The following is a 23,726-nucleotide window of genomic DNA, read 5'->3' on the forward strand; positions in this document are numbered from 1 at the left end:
GCCTGCCTTGGCCTCCCAAAGTGCTGGGATTACAGATTTGAGCCACCCCATTTGGCCAACTTTAAAATTCTTAACATTCTGGGCCAAATAATTATTTGTCATGGGAGCTATCCTGGTTTTACAGATGTGTTGCAGCATCCCTGGCTCCTACTCACTGCATACCCATAGCAGTCCCATCTTGACAATAAAAAATGTCTCTGTATATTGCTAAATGTCCCCTGGGAGGGCAAAAATCATGCCCAGCTGAGAGCCATTGACCTAGACTGGGTGTTCTCTGTGGCTTCTGCATAGCTGCTATCCCAAAATACCTGGCCTGTTTTGTGGTGACTTCTCTGTTTCCTGGGCCTCGTATCTTTCTTTTTTATGTACTTCTTTAATTGGGTGAAGCATGTTGTGGCAGGCAGCTTCACAACAGCATCCAATAATCCCTGCCTCCTGGTATTCACACCCTTGTGTAATTCTCTCCCAGGTTGCACCAGGTGTCCCTTCTCAAGTTTAGGTTCTAAAAGACTTTGATTTCTGTTTTAACTGTCCTCTTGTGTCCACCCTCCATACCCTTGTCCCCTGTCCTCTACTGTCTCTGGGGAAGCCAAATGACACACTGTTCAAGCAGCTCCATTAAAAATCCAGCATGTCAAGAACCTGAAATCTCCTGTCAACAGCCACAGGAGGGAGTTTGGAAGCAGATTATCAAGCTCTTCGTCCAGGACAACAGTTTGACCCAGAAGACACCAAGAGCTGGAATCATCCAGTTAAATCATGCTGAGATTCCTGACCTCTCCCAGAACTATGTAAGGTCATAAATGTGTGTTGTGTTAAGGTGCTAAATTTAGTGGTAGTTTTGATGCAATATGAGATAAGGAATGCACTCATATCAAGTAGAGTCCCAGGAAAGACATTTAGGAAGTCTTCAATAATAACATTACAGATGACTGATAATTTGACTAAACATAGAATTCCAGTTTGTAAACCATTTCCCCTTTAGAATTGTGATGTTTTCCCAATATCTGCACATGTCCAGTGTTTTTGTTGAGAAGTTCCATGCTTGTCTGACTCCCGATTCATCTATCTTTAGGAGATTTAGGATTTTGTCTTTGCCTTGGGTATGTCATTTTCTACGCACTGTGCTGGGTAAGAGAAAAAGCTTTTGCATCAGTTTTATGCTATAAAATATTTTCAGTAATATCTTTGCTAAAACCTCCTTCACATGTATTCTCTCTTTCTGTAAATACCATTGGGTATTGGGTATTATATTCTGACCCTCTGGTTTTCTTCTTTGTTTTTGATTGCCCACAGTTTGTATTTTTATTCAATTTGCTGGGAGGTTTCTCAAATTTTATTTTCCACCTTTCTAGGTATTTTAACAAATCTATCACATTTCCAAGAGTTCTTTCTCATTGTTTGCCTGTTTTATTTTAAAGATCATGTCCCCAGCCAGGCCCAGTTGCTTGCACTTATATTCCCAAATACACAGAAGATTGAGGCAGAAGGATCCCCTTGGGTCCAGGAGTTTGAGGCTGCAGTGAGCTATGATTGCACCATTGCACTCTAGCCTGGGTGAGACAGAGATACTCCATTTCTTAAAAATAAATAAATAAATAAAGATTATATTCTTGTTTCACAGATTTATGTATTATCTTACCTAGCTGAAGATACTATGTTAATGCTATCTAACATTAGATGTTAACTTTAATCGCATTAATGTTTCTTGTGTCTCTTGCATCACCCCTGTTTTCTCCATTACCTTTCTTTATTTGTTTACTTTTTTTTGTCATCTTTTGTCTTGGAGGACTGGTGAAAGTACTGAATGGTCTTGGTTATTTGTTCACAGTTACGGCTGAGGCACTACAAATTGGACTGAAGGTCCCAAGTGCAGGAGCTGCTCAGGCAGTAGGTGGTCTTTGCTGTCTGGTGATCCTATGGGTAAATCTCTTTTTTTTTTTTTTTCAGTGAGGGGACATTTCTACAATTCTAGTTATCACATATATTTTTCATGGGGCTGTTTAGTTTCTTCCATGGTCAAGGACTCTTATCTCCTGAATAGAGAAAAAAGAAGCCTCACCATAAGAGCTCTGGGAACAGAGCAAAAAATAAGTCTGCGGATCCCATACCCCGGTGGGCAGATAGTCCTTTATTTCCATATTTAGCCCAGTATCTTCAGCTTGCCCTCAGCTTTGGACAGTCTTTGGCTCAACTTCTTTATGCTAAAGAATAAGCCTGGGATGACAGTGAAAGGGAGCTTGCTTATTTGCCTGAACTAGAAAACTGTTCAGCAAACACCAGGATAGAGGCAGCCTTTCTCCTTCATCTGCTCTCCAATTTCCCACACTGTATTCCTATTTTTCACCATACTAAACTCTCTTCTGTTTTGTCTTTCTAAATTCCTACTTGTAAAAATTATTTAATTGTTTTTTGTCTTTTTTTTTTTTTGAGGCCGAGTCTTGCTCTGTCACCCCGGCTGGAGTGTAGTGGTGCAGCCTTGGCTCACAGCAATCTCCACCTCCCAGGTTCAAGCGATTCTCCTGCTGGAACTACAGGTGTGTGCCACCATGTCTAGCTAATTCTTGTATTTTGAGTAGAGACAGGGCTTCACCATGTTGGCCAGGCTGGTCTCGAACTCCTGACTTCAGCCTCCCAAAATGCCGAGATTACAAGCATAAGCCACCACGCCCAGCCTGCTTTATGTAATTTTGAAGGAATTTAAGAAGGGAGAGATAATACATTTGCACATTCATTCCCCATGTTTAAATCAGAACATGCACTTATTACAGGTAATTTTTCTGACCAAAAATAAAAAATCCTGTGGAGCCCTATTAATATTTTTAAATCACCTGTTCTGAGGAAGTAGCACTCCCCCGTATGCTATTCCACTACAGAGTTTCGGTTGACAGTGGCTGTGGAATTTGGCTGGTGAGTCTCAGAACTGGGGGTTCTTGCTGCATCCTGAAACATGCATTACAGAAATTGATGCCAATAGACGCATGGTATTTTTTCTTGACTTTTTAGTCCTGTGCGCTTCCTTGTGCATCAAAGTACAGTTTGCTAAATATCAGGAGGTATCTGGCAAGCTTCTTCATTGATTTTGTGTTTCTAAATCTCCCAGTGAGGTTTTGGCACTCCTGATATATTACCCCATTATTTCTGCCTTCTGCCTGGCCCCTCTCTTGAATGAAGATCTACAAGCAAGACATCATGGTCGTGGGGTGCCCAGGAAGTGAAGGTGGCATTCCCGGACAGAGAATACAACCTACATGGGGGCTTGAGCAAGACCCCAGAAACAAACGGCAGGCTCCTTGAAAGAAGTACATACAGTACCATGAAAAGTTAGAGAACAGAGCAGAAGAGTTTACAAGTGAAAAAGTAAAAGTAATGGGCTTTGATTTGAGCCCCACTGATTCCTTGCTGTGTCTTCTTGGATAAGTCATTTAACTTTTCTATGCCAAAATTTATTTGTCTATGAAATACAGAAATACTAGTACTGACTCCATAGTCACTGTGTAAGAATGAGATGAATTAATGTATACAGCTACGAAAAGCATGTCTTGCTGCACACTCGGCATTTGATAGGTATTAGCTGCTAGGAACCATTTTCTAGCTGGAAGATCAAAGACAGTGACATATGGCTGGTGGCAGGAATTTAACTGGATTCTTAAGGCTGGAAACTACCCCTCTCCACCCATCTCTCCACTGCAGCTTTAGAACAGGGCATCCAACTGCCAGAGCCCTCATTTCTTAACATCGAGAGGTCAAGCTACTTATTAAAGTGAAGACATATCTTCAATAGCTTTGAATTAGGAGAAATGATAATTCAAGGCCTCCTTGCTGGACAAAAGGTAATTAACTGCACAGAGAACTGAATAAACCCTGAGCTCAGGCCTTTCACTGAATTTGTTTCACATCTCAAGATGTAAGTATTTACAGGTCAAGTGCTCTAAGAGGAATAAAAACAGGTCTTTTCTTGGAGAAAAGCTTTCTTCACACTGACTCCAACTATTTTCTTAATCCTTAAACCTCTAATTAGAGTTCCAGTCTAAAAGCTAAACATTCAGTCCCCCATTTTCTCTACCCCTGGTTTGAAAAAAAAAAAAAATTCTTCAATAAAGGTAGTTCAGTAAGCAGCCTGTTCTTTGGTCTGTTTTGTAATAACCTTTCTTGTATTTATGCCACATCTTTCAAGTGAGTTTCTCCAAGCCCTTTACAGACAGGATCTCATTAGTCCCCCGCCACACTGCTGCGAGACCCTTGACCACACAATTATCCCACATTTACAGATGAAGAACCAAGGCACCTTGGGCACTCCTTTTTTCTTTCTACAAACAAGGAAGCATCATAAGGGCAAATAATAATTATCCTGATTCTCACAGTACAGCTATAAGCAGCCAGGCTTGCTGAAAAAACAAAGAGTTGCTCAGTGCGTGGAAAATTTCTGAAGAGTTGTTTAAACCGAAAAAGTACAAAGTGAGACGACCCAGAGGCCCCGACAGCATAGAGCCACAGAATTCCAGCTCCACAGAGACCCGCTCCCCAAACAACGCTGCCTCCCACACGCACATTACAGGTGTCAGGGCAGAATCTCAAAAAGAATACGCTTAAGAACTCAATTAATGCAATGTATATTCCTGCCTTTATACTAGAAGACTTTTGAAATGTACCCAGCAGAGCTGCCCCCTCTCCCAATATGACCCCAATGTGATCCTATAACATCTTCCCGTGGATTCTATAGGGCATTTCCCCTCTCACTGTATATGGAATTTCTCCTCCTACTAGATTGAAACTACATGAATTAAATCCAAGAATACTCAGAGGTGAACTATGTGCTGAGGTACTCTGCCTCACGCTGACGTTTCAAAGATGAATTGTGTATTAATCTTAACCCCAAGAATCTTTCTGAAGCCATCTGCATCACATTCATTTTTCTACTATGAGCACATAGAACAGGATCTGGCATGTGGTAGGTATTATAAAATAAATCTTTGTGTCTCCACAAGGTTCATATGTTGAAGACTAACTCTAGTGTGGCTGTATTTGAAAAGGAGTTCTCTAAGGATGTAAATCGGGGTAAATGAGGTCATAAGGGTGGGGCTCTGATCCTATAGGATTAGTGTCCTTATAAGAAGAGATACCAGCAAAGCCCCTCCCTCTCTCTCTTTTCCTTTCTCCTCATGCACAAGGAAAGGCCATGTGAGAACACAAGAAGAGGTGGCCAAGACAAGGGCAGGGTCCTGACCACATGCCAACCCTGTCAGTACCTTGAACTTCGACTTCCAGTCTCCAGAACTGTTAGAAAATAATTTTTTTGTGGTTTATTTCAATCAGTATTTTGTTTTGGCAGCCCTTGCAAACTGAGACAGTAGATATTAAACAGACATTTGTAGAGGTGATTGTATTTTGACATTTTTATTGGCTTTATTTCCATAGGAGCTGAGGGAGTTAAAGGACTGATTAGAAGCTGCCATTGTCTGTATTTTGATTTTCTTTGACGCTAGTCCACGCTGTCCAGCTAGCTCCACAGCCAGAGTGGTTGGAGTTTAGGAAGGGAGTTTCCTTGTGTTTGACTATGTTGCCCCAAACGTCCTGTGCCAGGACTGGCCCCACAGTGGGCAGAAGTCTTTGTTAGCTCGGCCTGCACATAGCTCTGTTCTCTAGTTATTATAGCTCTCTCCCTACACACACACACACACACACACACACACACACACACACACACACACACACAGAGAGAGAGAGAGAGAGAGAGAGAGAGAGAGAGAGACAGAGAGACCCCTCTCTCTCTCTATTTTAGAAACATCAGAGAAGTTCCCTGAAGGTCTGTGTCAGGGAGCATTTGAGGAAGTCATTCTTAAAAGGTTTCATTTTCTTGCTTCTGTATATTGAAATCTGTTTCCTGTGCCTAGATACAGCCGGTTTTCAAGAGGGCACCCTGTACCTTATCTTTCTCCTTCTTCAGAGTAATGTCCCATCCATGCCCAAGTGTTCTGTCTCTAGGCACTGCACATTTTCATTTCTTCTTTGTATTAAATGTTAACCCCGAATGTCCTAAATCCTAGCTTTCACATTCATGCTCTGATAACCCCAGGATGCAGATCATTCGTATTATTATTTTAACCAATAAGGAAATAAAATGTGTTTTACACTCTACAGTCTACACGACATAGTTACTTGCATCATCTCATTCGACCTTTGTCCGCTCAGTTGGCTATAACAAAATGTCGTGGACCGAGTGAGTGACTCAAACAACATCATTTCTTTTCTCAAAATTCTGGAGGCTGGGAAATACAAACATGAGTGCAGCCTGACTTAGCCCCTGCTGAAGCTCTCTGCCTGGCTTGTGAATGGCTGTCTTCTTCATGTCCTTACATGGCATTCAAAGAGAGAGCGGGAGATGGGGTCCTCTAGTGTCTTCTGCTTTAAGGACACTAATCCTGTCGGATTAGGGCTGTGATCTTATGATTCCGTTTAACCGAATCACCCTCTTACTCCAAATACAGCCGCACTGAAGCTCAGAGCTTCAGTACATGGATTTTGGGAAGGGGTTGCTTTACAACTCAGTTCATAGCAATCTTCTTGGGACTTAGGAGCATACCACAAAATAAAGTATAAACAACAACAAAGAGAAGAGAAACAAGAAAGATTACCCAGATCCCATGCTGCTCGGCGTGCCACTGTTTCTCCAGTCGGATCCACTGTTGGCACCCTAGTCTACCCCTGTGACAATGGAAGTGCCCTCGATCCTGCCCTTACCATCCATTGCCCTACCCTAGAAGAGAATAAGGCGGAGGACTCTTTGTCGCCCTCTGAAGGTCATAGGGTGTCATAACCACATTACTGTGAAATAGATGACGAACGTACAAGAGATTGTTGGAAAGCCCAGAAATGCAGGCAATGAAACAACTAAAACAAAGTCTGGGAGATAGAAAAGGACTATAGGGAATTTTAAATTTAAAACCAGCAAAGTGTTGCTTGACACAAGCCCAGAGACCGAAGTGATCAGGGCTTAGTAAGGCTGCCAAAATAATCCTTCCAAGGCTTGCTTTTCTCCTCCTGTTTATCAGGAGCCTTGCTTCTCTGAGGAACTCCAGCAGGTGCTGGTGTCACGGAGGGGCTGTCTGGAGGCAGCATTACACTTGGAAGGGATTCTGTAAGATAGCAGTAATGGCAGGGGTGTTCTAAGGTCAACGCAGCCCTGGGTAGCCACTGCAGAGTTTTGTGCTTTGAAAATGCTCCCTCCCTGGCTTCCTTCTTCTTCTTGCCTCCCTTGGGTTAGCGTGTTCAAAATATAAAGTGTCACAGTTCATCATTATTCCCTCCAAGGTGTCTGCAATCACAAATGCAGACAGTGCATCTTATGAATGCATATGAAGATTGATAAAAAGGAAATCTTTTTATCAAGGAAGCAAAGTCAGACAAACCATTTGGTGCTGGAGGGCAGCTGCACAGGCACCCCAGAAGGTGACCTGGGAACCGTATTTAGATTGTGTACATAAAGGATTTCACCATAGATGGATGGCCCTAGAGTTAGCGCATATTCTAAATTTGTCTTTGTATTTCCATCAACAATGAAGATGATGGAAGTATAGAAACAGAAATTGATCATGACATACATAGATATATAGGTTTCAACTGCAATGTGAATAAAGTGAAGAAAATGGGGAACAATCAAATAAATATCTTATTTTTATGAAAAATATAATGTCTAGTGGAGAACACTAACTTATCTTTGATGACCAACTCAAGCGGCACCCTCTCTAGGAAGCCTTTCTCACCTTGTCTCCCAGGGAGAACTGGTCTTCTTTAACTCGCTCTACCTAGAACAGACTTCTACCTAGCATCTATGACATTTGATTGTTTTTATGTATGTTTCTATCCCGTGACTAGATTTCTTAAAGGCAGGGAAGGGTCCTTTCTGTCTGTCTCTGTCTCTCCAGCACATGAGCTAGTATCTGCCACATGGTAGGTGCTCCATGGATATTTTCTAAGCTGCAAATTTGAAGGCGAACTCTCTGCTACTGTGGAGAAGGCAAAGCCATCACACAATAAAATGATGTGAAGGTCCTGTGTATCTTTAGAATGAGCTCATCTCCCTTTCTAGACCTCTTTTCTCTCTTAAAGTCACCTTATTTTCCAACTTTCTAGACTGAGAGAAGTTGTCTGTGGCCAAAGTCCCAGGCTGTGGAACTAAAACTGCCTTCTCTTTCCTAAGAACTCTCTGACCTCACAATACCTCTCTTTCTGCCTCCCTTCTTCCACTCCAGAAATTAAAATCATTTCTTTTTATTTAGTAGGAAGAACGTGTTTTCATTTGAAAAGATAGCAGCACCTTAACCCGAATAAGTCTCAGGTTGGAGAAATTTCAAGAATAATGATAAAGGGCAAAGAAGAATTCCAACCCTGGAAAATCAAGCCCCTGCCAGGGAGAAACTTAGAAGCATGGCTTTGAATCACATTGATCTTGTTTCCTCTGGCCTGGCCAACTAGATTAAATAAATTCGCAAGCTGAGCTTTGTATGTAGTGTTTGTGCAACTCATCCACCTTACTTTACCTGCTGACTTCTTAACCAAGAGTGCTGAAATTAGAGCCATTGTGTACAGCCTGGATGTAGACGCTTTCTTTTTTTGGAGAAAGCAAAATGGGCTCCCTGTAATTTCCACCAGATGCCCAACAGTGTCTCATCATAATTTCCACCAGATGCCCGACAGTATCTTCAGTCGGAAAGGTTAAGACAAATGAACTAACAGAAGACTCTTAATTCTTCTCAGGGAGATTTGAATCAATCTTCCCATAAAAACTCACAGATAATAAATACCCTTCCCCTGTAAACCCTGTGCTTTTCTGATCCTTTTGCAATCTCTAATAATCCTTAACTTCCAATAGTATTTTCACAGCTATATATTTTTTTCACGACAGTGTATCAAAGTGACATTAAAATATTCTCAGTTCTTTATAATGCAACGCCTACCTCCTAGGATTCTCCAGTAATTAAGTCAATGGCCTAATAGAACAAACATAGTGGGAACAAGCTGTAAGAATATCGATTCTTTATTCCTCAAAGCAGCATTTCAAAGTCTGCAAATGAAGCCTTAACTGAAAGAAATATAAATGTAAGATGACACAAGAAGGGAATAAAGAATCGCAAAATCTAAGATTTGGGAAGAAACTGAGAGGTTGTTATTTGTGTCCCTGCACCCATTGCTGGGATAGTTATTATGGTGTCTCCAACAAATAGTCATATATTATGATTATTTGAGGACCTCCACTGGTAAGGAATTCACTGCCACTCAAGGTATTTTATTCCACTGTTATAATCCCTGAATTTCTGGAAGGTTCATCTTAAAATTTAGTCAAAATCTCCCCTGTAGTTAGGTTGCTTTAGAAATCTGGGTAACACGACTCCTTCCGCTATCTAGATTGCCTTTCAAAAAGTTGAAGGCAGTTTTTTAGTTCCGCGTTCCTTATCATCTTTAGACAGCACTTGGTCCTGCTTCTCTTTGCTTATCTTCACAGTTCCCGGTACTGTGCAGTTTGGTAATTACCCAGAGAGTTAATGAAGAAGGGAATGATTGAGCACCTATCTTAGCTGTATCTCTGCAGTATAAGGAGATGGCAAGAGATGCCCAGGATTTTAAATCAGGGCATGGCATCTTTCCTGCCACCTACTGCTAGTGGGTCCTCTGGAGCAAGGTGGGGTAGGGGCGGTCTGAGCTGGAGTGGGGGGGTGCTCTATTACTAACAGTGGTCTGGACACCTATCTCCAATGAGTTAGTCTGAAATAACTAAAATATATAAAACCAAACATATATAAAGGCAAGCTGTACCCTGACCACCTTGCGCACATGTCCTCAGGACCTCCTGAGGGCTGTGCCATGGGCCATGGTCACTCATATCTGGCTCAGGACTCATACTCGAACTTTCGCACATGCCCTCAGGCCTAAGCTTACAAAAATCTTGCAAGGCACAGGTACCTTCTTCATTCCTGCATGTAGCCAGGGTTTTAAAGCATGCAGGTGCCCATGGGATCCGGCAGCTTTTGATAGGGTAAGAGTTCAGGAAGTAAGAAGACACAGGCAGGGCAGAATTTAAGAATGCCTCCTCAATTGAATAGATTCACATTATTTAAGACATTGTGCATTTTAAAAACACTCTTAGTTTAGCCCTTGTGGTTAAGAATACAGAATATGCCACCAGACAGAAGAAGGGAGGGTGAATCCAGCTCTGCTTCTTACTGGCTGTGAGATTTGGAAGTACCTCAGTTTCTACAATGATAAAAATTACACCAATCAAACAGGGTCGTAATGAGAAGTAAATGCTGTGCGGATTAATTAAAACAGTGCTCAGCATAGAGTTTTATGTGCATGTGTATGTGTGTGTGCAATTTGATACAATTATATTCATTGTGCACTGTCTGTCTTCATGGCAGCTGTATTTCCCAAGGAGTGGCCTGACAGGTACAATTGTGCCTATGGAACTATACCCAAAAGATGCTTTGGAAAAAATCTTGCACATTAGTGCTCTGTAGCCAACCATATTACTATGGTCCAATGACATCATCAGAGGATGATCTCGTTTAGAAAGAAGATTGCTGGGCTGACTATTGGAAAACCTGGATTCTGGTCCTTGCTGTGCCATAGATTGCCTCACTGGCACACCCACCTGCTGAACTTCTCCACGTCTCAGTGTCCTCAATCAGCCTTATCACTCTCACAAAGCGCTGATGGGCAGAGTCTAAGACCTGCCATGTTTATAGAAGGGTCCTAATCATAATTACATTAAAGGCTATTGGTAAACAGATCTAATGAGCCATAATGTTTTCCCCTCACTCTTGTGGGTTCTTCAAGTCCAGATGGGCTTGGAATGAGCCACTGTTATCCTAGTCTCTATTTTTCTCCTTTTTCCTTCCCTTCTATTTTTCTCTTAGAAAGAAGGACACCTGTTACATCATGCGGCCCATCATTTTTAATATAGCACTTCAGGCCTGATTCAGTATTTCATCATTTCTTTAGTCCCATACATCATTCATGGCTTTTGATGTTGTAAATATCTGGAAAGCAAGATGAATCGAAGAGGAATAAACCCACGAAGAAATAAAGCAAGATAATAATTTAGAGTTTCCTCATTGGGCCTGGAGAGGACGCTGTGAATGGGGCACACTCCAGGATTCCTTTCTGTTAGGCCCCACCACTGTTCAGGCAGAAAAGAAAGGAAGTGATAACATTTTGGTTTATAAAACAACAATATTATAGTTTTATCAAATAAAATGCCCAAAATCTTTCTGTTTCAAAATAGCAAATGCCACAGTTTGTCATTATATTAAAACAAATCAGCCTGAAAAAAAAAAAAAAAGAAATCTGATTCTCAGAAGCAAGCCACCTATTCTATGCAGTTATGACTCAAATATTAACTATTTTTCTCTAAGACCTGGACAATCACCTTCTATTAATGCAGCCTGCATGCATGCTTACTGTTTTAACCACCTTCGTAAAGAAGGCTGCAGCAAAAATATATGTGGCAAGTGTCCTTCTGAAATTCAGATATGCTTACGATCTTCTCCTTTGCACTTAATGAATTCTGGCACAGAATAAATAATAAAGAATTACTGCTATCCAGTTGAGGCAAATTAAAGTCAATGCATTTGAGACTTCGGCAGTGAATTGACACTGGCCCTGAATATCAATTGCAACTCATAAAGGTAAAGTATAGTCAAGGGTTTGGCTGGAAGTCTGAAAACAAGCTGCCCAGGTGGGCCCAACTTGAGGTTGAAATTATGCAGAGTTCTGGAGTGCACGCACCTGTCCCTCCAGCCCAGGCTGAGATGCCGCTGGGCATCATGACATCACACTCACCATTCTTGCAGAGCAGAACAGCCAGGAAGTTCTGAGAAGAAGAATTGACAAAGAGCAAAAGACTGGGTGCTTGGGCTGTCACAAAGCTAAATGCAATGCTTTCCTTGGATGGAGCTGAATCTGTGTAAATAGCTGAAGATGACAGGCTTATATTCTTGGTCACAGGATAGGGTTCTTGAAACATGTAAGTAACTGATGTGCCAGCCTCAAAAACAGCAGAAACTTCTGAAAAATATAAGAGGGGAGAGCACACATTGAAACCTTTAGGTCCATTGCTTAAGCCAGCCATAACTGCTTGCTCTTGTTTCCTATGCACTGGGCACTGTGTGAGGAGAATTACATGCATCTCACGATGTGTTTCCACCATCATTTTGAAGTGGCAGAAGTCATTATTCTTATTTATAATGGGAAGCTTGAGGATCTCACAGGTTGCAAACCTTGAACAGGGTGGCATAGCCAGGAAAGAAAGCTCAGGTTTGCCTTCTGCAGTTTAGGTGCAGTTCTGCATACATCTATCTGCAAAATAACAACCATGTGCCATGCAAATTTCCTGAGAAGCAAAGATAAGGTGTCCCTGCCTCCAGCACAGCGCATAGAGAAATGCACCGGTACCATCTTACTCCCAAAACTGAGAACCTTGAGAACCTGACAGTTCTGGTTCGTGTTCTTCTTCTCGTGTCTCAGGGAGAGCGTGGATGGTCTTTAAGTAGAGAGTAAGACATCGGGGTGAGCAGCAGTAATTCTCCATGATGTTGGGTAAAACGTGAAGAAAAATGAAAGCAGCAACGACGAAATGTATGGAAAAGTAGAAAAGGCCTAAGTATACAACTCTTAAACTCATTTTTTTTTAGTTGTGTAGGCATTGACACTCAGTTCCAAATTACAGCCAAGACTTGGGTAAAGAGGCTGTCCTATGGGAAACAGTCCCTCTAACACAACACACTGGATAGAGATCCGCCACCACCAGGAAGAAATATGGGATCTAGAAACTGATAAAATTCAACTAGCGGGATCTGCAAGTCACCCAGCCTCCTGGGAGAATGCTCTAGCATGCCAAGTGTTATCGTGTCAGTGTAGTGGCAGGAGCACTGCCCGAGTCAGCACTGAATCTAGATGTCCATTTGACTTCACGCTGGCCGTGTGGTCTCAGGCACGATAACGAACTCTATGGAGAACGTTTTCTTATGAATGGGGATCATAACACCTACCTCATCCGCATTTCTCTGTGGGTAAGTGAGCTGATGTATGTAAGGCACTTAAGAGAGCTGCCCAGTACAGTTTGAACTTACAGAGTGTTAGAAGATAATTTAACCAGAAGCCGTCCCAATAGACTTTTATACAATATATGCATTTATTAACTGCTCATCATCTGTCCCAGTGCTGACATACTCTCCTTGGATCAAGGTTGCTCTTGAGTTCACTTTAAATTTTATCTCTACACAGTAACGGAGTGTGTGGAGGAGGCTCTTTCATAGGGTTGCACACCTTAGTTCAGGCAGCAAACCTCTGCCATAAAAATTGCACAGTAAACATGAACCCATATTGGCAGGATTAATTTCCTTTTGTCCTAAATGGCATATGGAATGTTCCAAACACTCCATGAAAGTCTCTGATTGAGTTAGTGGCACCTAGAATATAATAATACCCGGCTTTTGCTTCTTAATTCTATTGCAAATGTGTTCCACCTTGTGAAAATTCTGTAGCACTCTGTAATAGTGCCAAAAAATTAAAGTTGCATATTTATGCATATTTCCTAGCAGATTGGGAATACTAGTTCATTTTTACTAAAGATGCAGAGAAAGTGTTTTGCATTTATCATGCAGGTTACAACCTTGGTACTCCTGATTATAAAAATATGCAGCAGACATCTGTGGCAGTGAAAATTCTGGTTACCATCAGCTTGATTCAAGAATTTTCCTTGAGCAAATTTTCTCAGGGATATTTGGCCTGCATGTTGAGCTACCACCTCTTAGTTAACAAAATAAAAGGCCCTTATCTCATGTTTGTGTGTGAGCTAGACAGAAGTAAAGTTCAGAGCATTCTGTTAGGAATAACATGAATATATACAGGGGCATATAGAGGATATTACTTTTTTCTTTATACTTAGGAGAAGAAATTAAAAATAAAGAGCATTTTGTAATGAGAAGTGTAAAACAGGGCCAGGAGTGGTGGCTCATGCCTGTAATCCCAGCACTTTGGGATTACAGATCCCTGATCCAAAGTAGGCAGATCACCTGAGGTTGGGAGTTCAAGACCAGCATGACCAACATGGAAAAACCCTGTCGCTCCTAAATCTACAAAACTAGCCAGGCTTGGTGGTGCACCCCTGTAGTCCCAGCTACTTAGGTGGCTGAGAGGAGAATTGCTTGAACCTGAGAGGGGGAGGTTTCAGTCAGCCGAGATTTTACCATTGCATTCCAGACTGGGCAACAAAAGGGAGACTCCATCTCAAACAACAACAACAAAAAAGTCAAACTAAATTTCTGTTGTCACTCTTCCTCCAGCTCCAGTCTAATTATTTTTAATATTTAAATATTGTCTATTTTATAATAAAGCTAAATTCAGCAATACACCTGGATTATATTATTATTTCAGTTTCTTATACTTTAAAATCTAAGAGTTTAACCTTTTGATCAGATGGATTGAGGTATCAGAATATCTGAAACCACTGGCCTTAAAGGATAAAGAAATAACTTGAAGGTGGTGTCTAATGAGCATGTTGCTTCTCCAAGGCCACAGAGCCACGATCGGCCACATCCCTTGAGCACCCTCTTGGTGGAAGAAGCCATGTTAACTTGGTTCTGAGATGGTAAGACACATATTTTAAAAAATAAACCTAGTGGAAGTTAACCCTGGACTTGATGTGTTAGTGACAGAGACAATGTTTTCCAGAGCTGGATGTCTCTGAGAGGAGAGTATCCTGAGCAGGTCTGCAAGAGGATCTCCACATTGACAGCGCATTGATATGTGGCATGAACTAGGAGAAGGAGCTGAAAATGGGATGATACTGGAGGGTGTGCCTCAGAGCCTCCATGGGGCCTATAGACTTGGAGCTAGGGCCTGGTTCTACCCATGTCTTGGGGTCACCGGATCCTACTCAACCTCAGGTTACTCAAATATAAATCAGGATGAATTCAATCTTGGGATGGGTTAAAGGATTGGAATAAAGTACATAAAAGTACAGCACATAGTAGGAACTCAATAAATAGTCTTATTAAGCTGGTCTTAATACTAGTAATAGAATTAGATTTGGAATTAGAACAAACAGAAAGACCAGTGCTGGGTGATAAATAGTCTAGAAATTGTCCAGAAATCATCCAAGCTGTAATTAATTTAGATAAAATCAAACAAACTAAATAAAAATAAAACAATTGGAAATTTGAATACTGAGCAAGTATTTCAAAAATTATTATACTTTTCTTATGATAATGATCCTGTGGATATATGTTCATAATGAGTGTTTATCTTTTAGTAATAAATGATGTAATATTTATAGAGGAAATAGTATTATGTTTGAGATTTGCTTCAAAATAATAAAGGAGAAGGTTAGGAGGTGAGTGTATTGATGAAGCAAAAATGATCATGAGTTTATAACTGTTGAAGTCAGATAACGGGTGCATGGGAGTTCTTAAACTCTTGTCCTACAGCATATTTTTGCCATTTTTCTATAATAAAAAGTAAAAATAAATGATATAGTTTGAAAGAAACATAAGAATTAAATGATTTCTGGACAGGTTTTTGGCAATATGTAAAGAGTACCCAAATGTACATACTTTTATTTTTTCACTGAAATTATTATATTAAGAAAATAATCAATATTGTGTTTATCATAGCATTGTTTACACACAAAATTTTAGTTAATGAAAAATGTCAATCAAGAAGAGCCAGCATTTAGTGAGACTTTATGTACCGTGGGTATCCCACGTGCTTTGTAGAGTGCTCATAGAATGTTAAACATGACTCCCTGTGAAATATTCCTGCACTTTCCACATCTCATAGACGAGGAAACCAAGGAATCTTGAGGTTGAGGTACACAACAAGTGTCACACAACGTGGACCATAGATGAACCAGAGCCTGAACTTGGGCAGGGGTGGTGGTAGCTCCATGATTTCTCTGTGAGTGGTAATGCTCTGGTAATAGGATGGATTAAGCTAGGCAAGGCAATAGTGCCAGATGGAACGTATTGCAATCATTAAGACGGATGCTTGCAAATATTGATGACTTACATAAAAATACTGTTGAAAGGAAATAAAGAAAATTCATAAATAAAGTGTAATGGACAAAATTTTCTCAGTTATATTAAGTGCAAGGGGAAAAATACTAGGAGGAAGTGCAATTTCCCCATTAATGATTATTTCTGAGCACTTAGGTTGGGTTTTAACTTTTCTAGATTTATAAATAAATTTTAAAATAAATTTTATAAGTAATTATCTTACATTTTAATTAGGAAGAAAAATACTTAAAATACGATGACAGTCATATCCAGGTTATTTATTAATGGTGCGTGTGTAGCGGGGATGAGTGAGCTAACAACAAACACACCTCAACAAACGGTGTTGAGACAAGCAGATATCCACATGCAAAAGATTAAAGCCGGACCCCCCATCTCACAACAAATACAGAAATTCACTCATAATTCATCAAAGACATAACTGTAAGAGCTAAAACTATAAAACTCTTAGGAGAAACCACAGGTGTAAATCTTCATGATCTTGGACTAAGTAAGGGTTCCTTAGCTATGATTCTAAATGTATAAACAAAGATAGCAAACTAGAGAAAATAAACTTCATCAGAATTTGAACCTTCTGCATTTCAAAAGATACCATGAAAAAGACAAAATACAACCCATAGAACTGGAGAAAACATTTGCAAATCATATCTCTAATAAGGGAATTATATTTCAAAAATACAACAAATTCTTATAACTGAGTAGTAAAAAGAAGAAGAAAAAAATTAAAAATCTACAAAAGATGGAGAATTGCTTGAACCCGGGAGGTGGAGGTTGCATTGAGCTGAGATCACGCCGCTGCACTCCAGCCTGGAGACACAGTGAGATCCTGTCTCAAAAAAAAAAAAAAATCTACAAAAGATTTTAAATATTTCTCCAAAAAATGCATATGAATATATAAATGGATCATAAGCACATGAAAAGATGTCCAATATTCTTAGTCATTAGAGAGATGAAAGTCAAAACCACAATACAATAGCTTTTCATATTCAGTAGGCTATTACCAAAAAGTCAGACAATAAAATGTGTTAGCAAGAAGGTTAAGAAATTGGAACCCTCATACACTGCCAGTGAGAATGTAAAATGGAGTAGCTACTTTGAAAAAGTTTGACAGTTCCTCAGAAGTTTAAACCTAGAGTTAATGTATGACACAACAATCTCACTTCTAGCTATATATCCAAGAAAACAGACAACATATGTCCCCATAAAAATGTGTACATGTTTATAGCAGTGTGATGTAAAATAGGTAAAGAAATGAAACTATCCCAACATCCATTAACTGATCAATGGATGAACAGATAAACAAATTGTGGTGCTTTCACACTATGGAACACTCTTTGGCAATTAAGAAGGAATAAAGTAATGATGAATGTTAAAACACGGATGAACTGTGATAATATTATGCTAAGTAAAAGAAATCAGACACAAAAAGGCCACACACTATATGGTTCTATTTATATGAAAGGCCCAGGATGGGCAAATCCACAAAGAAAGAACGTAGATTAGTGGTTTCCAGAGACGGGGGAAGGGGTAACTGGGGAATGGGGGCTAATGGCATGGAATTTCTTTTTGGGATGATGAAAATGTCTTGAAGTTGATAGTGGTGATGGCTTTACAACTGTGTGAATGTCATAAAGATCACTGAATTATACACCTTAAAAGGGTGGATTTTATGGCATATAAATTATATCTCAACAATAAAAAGAGAGAGAAAAAAATACACAAAACAAAAGTTGCATGCTTGAAGAGATGGAATCCTATTATCATGTTCATGTATAGAATGAAATTAGGGTCATAAAGAGAAAAAGTGAACAAAAAATAAGCTAGAGGGACCTCCAGCTCAGACATTTAGCAAGTCAGTACACCTTTATAAACCACTAATCAGTTAAATTTAGATATTAATACCTGCTTTATTTGTTTGGATGAGGAATATATGTTGCAGTTAATTACTAGTTATTGATTTTTTATCATGATTATTTATTTCTACCATTATGAGAAACAGAAAATCGGCCAATGGACCATAGTTCTGACCTAGGGATTGGTAATGCAAAAATATGTCCCTAATTCTACCCAAGATATAATCAGTGTTTACACACCATCTCCTTGAAATATGCTATGCCATAATAAGTGGCAAGGAAGACTACCCCAATCGCCCAAGAGACCACCCTTTGTTCAAAACCGTCTTGTAGCCTCTGGCTCCACATTTCAGTTCCAGCCACATCGCCCAGAGGCAGTTGGCAGGGCTCAAAGATGCGACTAAAAAGATAATCTTACATACATTGTGAGGACTGAATATAGAGGGAATTATTTGGTGAGCATTACCAGAAAGAATGAATAGTTTGGAAACAGCGAAATGCAAAGCACACAAAACGGCTAGGCACACATTTGCCTATGTAACTTGTAGATCATTAAAAAAATTGGGAAGAAGCACAGAGATGTTGAAACCTATGCAGGAAAAAGATACAGGGCTGTGGGCAGAAGAAAATTGATAGGAATGGCTTTGGAGACAGGAGCCCAAAAAATAAAAATAAATTAGGCTACATTTAGAGCAATATGATATACGAGATCTTTGAATAATTTCCCTAGAGAAATGCAGAGAGGTCTCCCGTTCACTTTCTTCCAAACAAAAGACTTGGGTAGAGATGCTGAGAATTCTTGTGCATCTCAGTGTGTGGGTCATGGTATTTACTCTGTTTGTGCTCCTACTAGGGTGGGGGACAGCTGTAAGGTGGCATTCACACTTCTCAGGGGAAGTTGTTCGGAGACCTCTCCCAGTGTGAATACCTAGCAGCACTTTCCTTGTTTAGCTCACAATACAAGCCCTTGGAATGCAACCTGTTTTATTTTAAGCTCCCATGTACTTAGCCCTAAAATTTTTACCATTAATTTTCTCCCAAGAAGCATAACATGCTCTTTGGCAATAATAAGTAAGTAATTCAAACTAATTGAGGAGAAGGCACCTGTAAGAGTGAATGCAGGGTTTAAATTATAGTATCCCTCCGAGAAAACAGTGAGTGCTTTTTTCTCCTCTTTTGTCTGTAAGCTCCAACTGTAGTAAGCTGGACTAAATAAACCATTGTTTTGTAAAGGTGCTTTGAAGATGTGCTTCAATGAAGAGAGAAAAATTACTTATAATTGCTATGATTATTTGTTTGTAAATGGTGTCTCAAAATGATTCAAGCATTTTATTGTAATAATTCAAATGCTGCTCTTGAAATATTGTTTACATTATTCACTGAACAAACTTTATTCCAGCAATAAAATAAACTTTCAATACTGCAAAGATTCAGAGTACACCAAATCTTTTTTCTTATGTTTGAAAAATACTACGTATTTATACTCGATATTGAAATTTTCTAGTTTCTTGAGGTATCTTGAATTTATCTAGAGAATTCACACAATAATCCTCATTCCTTGTCCAAGGTGCATAACCATGATTTTTCATTTGTGTCAATGTAAAGAATTCATAAGATTGTGAAGGGGTGTAGAGAAAGCCCCAGGGCAGAAATTTTGACTTTCATGTGCCTTTCAGTCCCAGCCCACTGATGAACTGAATATGAGCCTTCAGACAGGGCTCTTAAAGCCTCAGACCTTTGCTCAAATCACCTGCAGAATAGAGAGATGTCACCAGATACATGGTACTGTGTTGACTAATTTACCATTACTCTCTTTGTTGTAAAAATAATCTAAGATGACTTCAGTGTCTCTAAGGCGCCCCAGAGCAAGATTCCACAATTGTTTGATTACATTTATGAACTGAGGGATTGGAAGTGGAAATAGCAATGGGGTCACTGACTATCTAGCCAACAGCAGAAATGTGAGTCCTCCTCTTTCCCTTCTCAACTGGCATTTTGGCCATGGGCAGGTTGTTTTCCTGTGATTGTCCATCCAGTTCAGTGGCATTGCCGGTGCACACACCCAGTACCAACAAGTATACGCGATTATGTTGAGAAATTATGCGGACTCTCTAAACAGAGGGAGAGTAGATGACAAAGACTGTCTCAGAGTGTGAGTATCACATGGCCTGACCATAGCGTGTAGGTAAGGCAGCACTGCACTCAGGAGAAACAGGAGCGCCTACGGTACCTTTTTTGCAAAAGGGCCCTTCATAAGGTGAATTGGTGCAATCGCACAGGTAGCCACTGTGCTTCTCCACACACTTGCCCCCATTGTGGCAGATGCTGCCGTAGCTGCTGCAGTGGCCTGGGCAGCCTGGCCTGACTCCAGATGTGACTTTTGCCCTCTCTTCCAGGTCCAGTTTCTGTCCATTCAAGTGTAAGGAGCGAATGCATCCTAGGAAACCTTTCTGTCTGGAAGACGTTCCCCCTAAGAGGTAAAATAAAGGAAACAAATGTAAGGTATTATAGGGCTCAATGCATTTAGGTTTAATGTTGGCATGGGTAAGAGTTAAGTATCTATCTATTGTCATGCAGGGCTCAATTAATTTTTCCATTAAAGTTTCCAGTGAGAGTTGGAATTTCGAAGAGCCCCCAAAAAACAAAATGCATGTCCTAGAAACATGGATGGAGCTAGAGGCCATTAACATTAGCAAACTAAGGCAGGAACAGAAAACCAAATACCCCACGTTCTCATTTATAATTGGAAGGCAATGATGAAAACACTTGGACACAAAGAGGGGAGAAACAGACACTGGGTCCTACTTGAGGGTAGAGGGTGGGAGGAGAGAGAGGAGCAAGAACAAATAACTGTTGGGTACTAAGCTTAGTACCTGGGTAACAAAATAATCTGTACAATAAATCCCTGTTATATAAGTTTACCAATATAATAAACCTGCACGTTTACCCCCGAACCTAAAATAAAAGTTAAGAAAAAAATGCATGTCCTTCTAGGCTGGGAACAGCCTCCTTCAGGCTCTTGCCACATACACACAAAAAGTGAAAGATTATAGTTACTACACTTTACAAATTTAACAGTAAAACTTCAGATAGCCATGTTTCTTGCGAAAAAAAAATGAATTCTTACACAGTCTACGGCACACTTTCATCTGAAGTGGAAGGCACAGAGTGGGACTATCTTTTCTGGCAATGTTAGACAAAAGCTGTTAAGTACACCAACTTATAAAACTTTAACAGGCTTCCTAATGCTTACGCAGTGCAGTGCCATGCAGTGGAAGGTGGGTGGACTAGAGTCAGGTAGACGTGGAGTCAGTCTTATGTCACTTGCTGATTAGTCATATTGACCATGGAATTACCTTAGACTCAGCTACTTGATCTATAAAATAAAAATCTACTGTGTGTGTGTATGGTGAGGCTTGGTTAAGATCATAGAATACAGTATGCGCAGTGGTGCATGCTTGTAATACCAGCACTTTGAAAGGCCAAAGCGAGCAGATCACCTGAGGTCAGGAGTTCAAGACCAGCCTGGCCAACATGGTGAAACCCCATCTTTACTAACAATACCAAACTTAGCCGGGCATGGTGGTGGGTGCCTGTAATCCCAGCTACTTAGGAGGCTAAGGCAGGAGAATTGCTTGAACCTGGGAGGTGGAACCTGCGGTGAGCTAAGATCACACCACTGCTCTCTAACCTGGATCACAGGGTGAGACTCTGCCTCAAAAAAAAAAAAAAAAAAAAAAAAAAAAAAAAAAGTCATAGAGTACAATACATGGCCAATCGTTGCTGCTCCCTTCCTTGTCTTGCACCTTCACAATGGCTAGAAGCAGGTCCTTAATATATATGTGCTGATTAATCCTAGAGCTAATTCTTACATTATGACTTAGATTTCTTTTTGTGGAATACGCAATAGGCTTGTAAACTTTCTGCTGTGGGTATATCTTGAAGGTTTCAGAGAGATTGGATATGTATCTTGAAAATTATTCTAGAATCAGACAGATTTAATATTTCAGAGTGTTTTGTTCCCATCAGAAATCCAGCCTTCCAACAGCCTACCCCTCTGATATCAGGAAAATGTGTGTTGAGAGACAAACCGGAAAATTAAGCTAAGTCCCATCTGAAGGTATTTATTTGGTGCTGAAACTCCAGGGAGAATCCAGCAGAGGCAGAGGTACAGTTCAAATCCTTGGGCTCAAGTCTACCAGACGTACTATTGGAGGGGAGGAGAAGGTAGAAGGGAAAATACCAAGGGCAGCGCCAGCTTGTCATTCCTCTTCTGTACCCTTAGGGTCTCCCATCTGAGCCTCATTCTAGAAATTATTCTACAGCTTTATTAAATCTTTGTCTGGCAAATGACCAGATACAGATGTGTTCCTATCAACATGGATCAGATGAGAAATTGAAATGCATTATCTTAGACAGGGAATAGAAATGTTAAATGAGAAACAAAGCTCTAAGTTAAAGGAATGAATAGACAATCTAAAGAATTCCTGGTATTAGCCAGACTGGCCCAGTGATGGGCTTTGAGGAAGGCAAGGAAATAATTAGAAATGGGGAGGACGTGAGTGGGACATGGGCAGGGGAGAGAGGGGAGAGAAGGGCTATTTTTCCTAAATCCCATCAGGTCAGCAGACTCATAAATATATGCATGACATTCACTTGCTACATCCAAAGATGTTTATCTTAAGGGATAAATCTAGTCTTGTATTCTGAAGTAATGATACCTAGAATACGGTATGTGTTCAATCATTATGTTTTCAGTTCCCATAAGTGATACCCAAGCAGGCCAGGAGGCCAAACCCAAATTGCATTCTTCTGTCTGTCTCAATTTTGGTGAGTCAATCTCTTTAACCACAAGATAAATCAATTATAAACACAAGCAGATTATAGAAGGTTCATTATTTCTTTCCTAGAGAGAATGTGTGTAGAATAAAAAGGAGAGGATTTATGTAGTCACATGTTTTCTTTGGTTTTGTTTTTCTCATTTTGTAGTCACTCCCCATGGTGGATTTGAATAACTCTTCATATATCTTGTTAGTGTCGTTTTTCTTTTAGCAGAAGTGAAGAATGCAAGATCTATTGCACGTTTTCTTGCGTGTGGCTTAGTCAACAAGTTTATAAATGGAGAAGATGACTGGGGTGGGTGGTTTCTGTGGCAAAAGTGCACTCCTTAAGGTTAGAGACTTACAGAGCCTGGCGATGGTGCCACAAAACAAGGTGATTATTTCAATTACAGATGCTGACAAAACACAGTGACACAGTGAGTTATGAACTCAGTTGCAGTGACCTGAATTTCCATTTTTCCCTGGCTGCTTTACTCTTTACAAAGGAGAAAACTATGAGTAAGTTTGCTTTTTCTTTATGAAGAGAATAATTTTTAAAAGTTGCCCTTCCTCCAACACACACACACACACACACACACACACACACAGAGAGAGAGAGAGAGAGAGAGAGAGAGAGAATAGTTGTTAGTTCTGTGTATTCTCTGACGATGTTTCCTACTATATGTAGAGAGTTATTGGAGATGCGAATCTTCTGTAAAACCTTTTGTACAGGAACGCAGCAGTGATCTTTCCTCATCCTCCTCACTCATAGTTCTCCTCCCCTTCCCCAGTTCTGCAGCTTCCCCCCCCTTTCAGAAATCTCTATTTTTGTTTCCTTTTGCTTACCTCTTTCTCTCCTTCCTTCCTTCTTTTCTTTCTTTCTCTTTCTCTCTCTTTTTCATTCTTTCTTTCCTTTCTTTCTTTCTTTCCTTTCTTTCTTTCTTTCTTTCTTTCTTTCTTTCTTTCTTTCTTTCTTTCTTTCT

At 40.2% G+C, this 23,726-nt stretch overlaps 1 protein-coding gene across 1 annotated transcript in view; it reads right to left on the reverse strand.

Moving 5' to 3' along the window:
• Positions 1–23,726, reverse strand: part of CNTNAP5 (contactin associated protein family member 5) — an 851,907-nt gene that overhangs the window by 114,565 nt on the left and 713,616 nt on the right. Inside the window, exons 18-19 of the mRNA XM_032260961.1 lie at positions 20,154–20,393; positions 11,839–12,063 (exon numbers count right to left, since the gene is read on the reverse strand). Of these exons, the coding sequence (XP_032116852.1) occupies positions 11,839–12,063; positions 20,154–20,393 (465 nt within the window). The remainder of the gene's footprint in view (positions 1–11,838; positions 12,064–20,153; positions 20,394–23,726) is intronic.

This window comes from Sapajus apella, unplaced genomic scaffold (genome assembly GCF_009761245.1).
Source record: "Sapajus apella isolate SASKATOON/1434 unplaced genomic scaffold, GSC_monkey_1.0 scaffold120, whole genome shotgun sequence".
Lineage (NCBI taxonomy): Eukaryota > Metazoa > Chordata > Mammalia > Primates > Cebidae > Sapajus > Sapajus apella.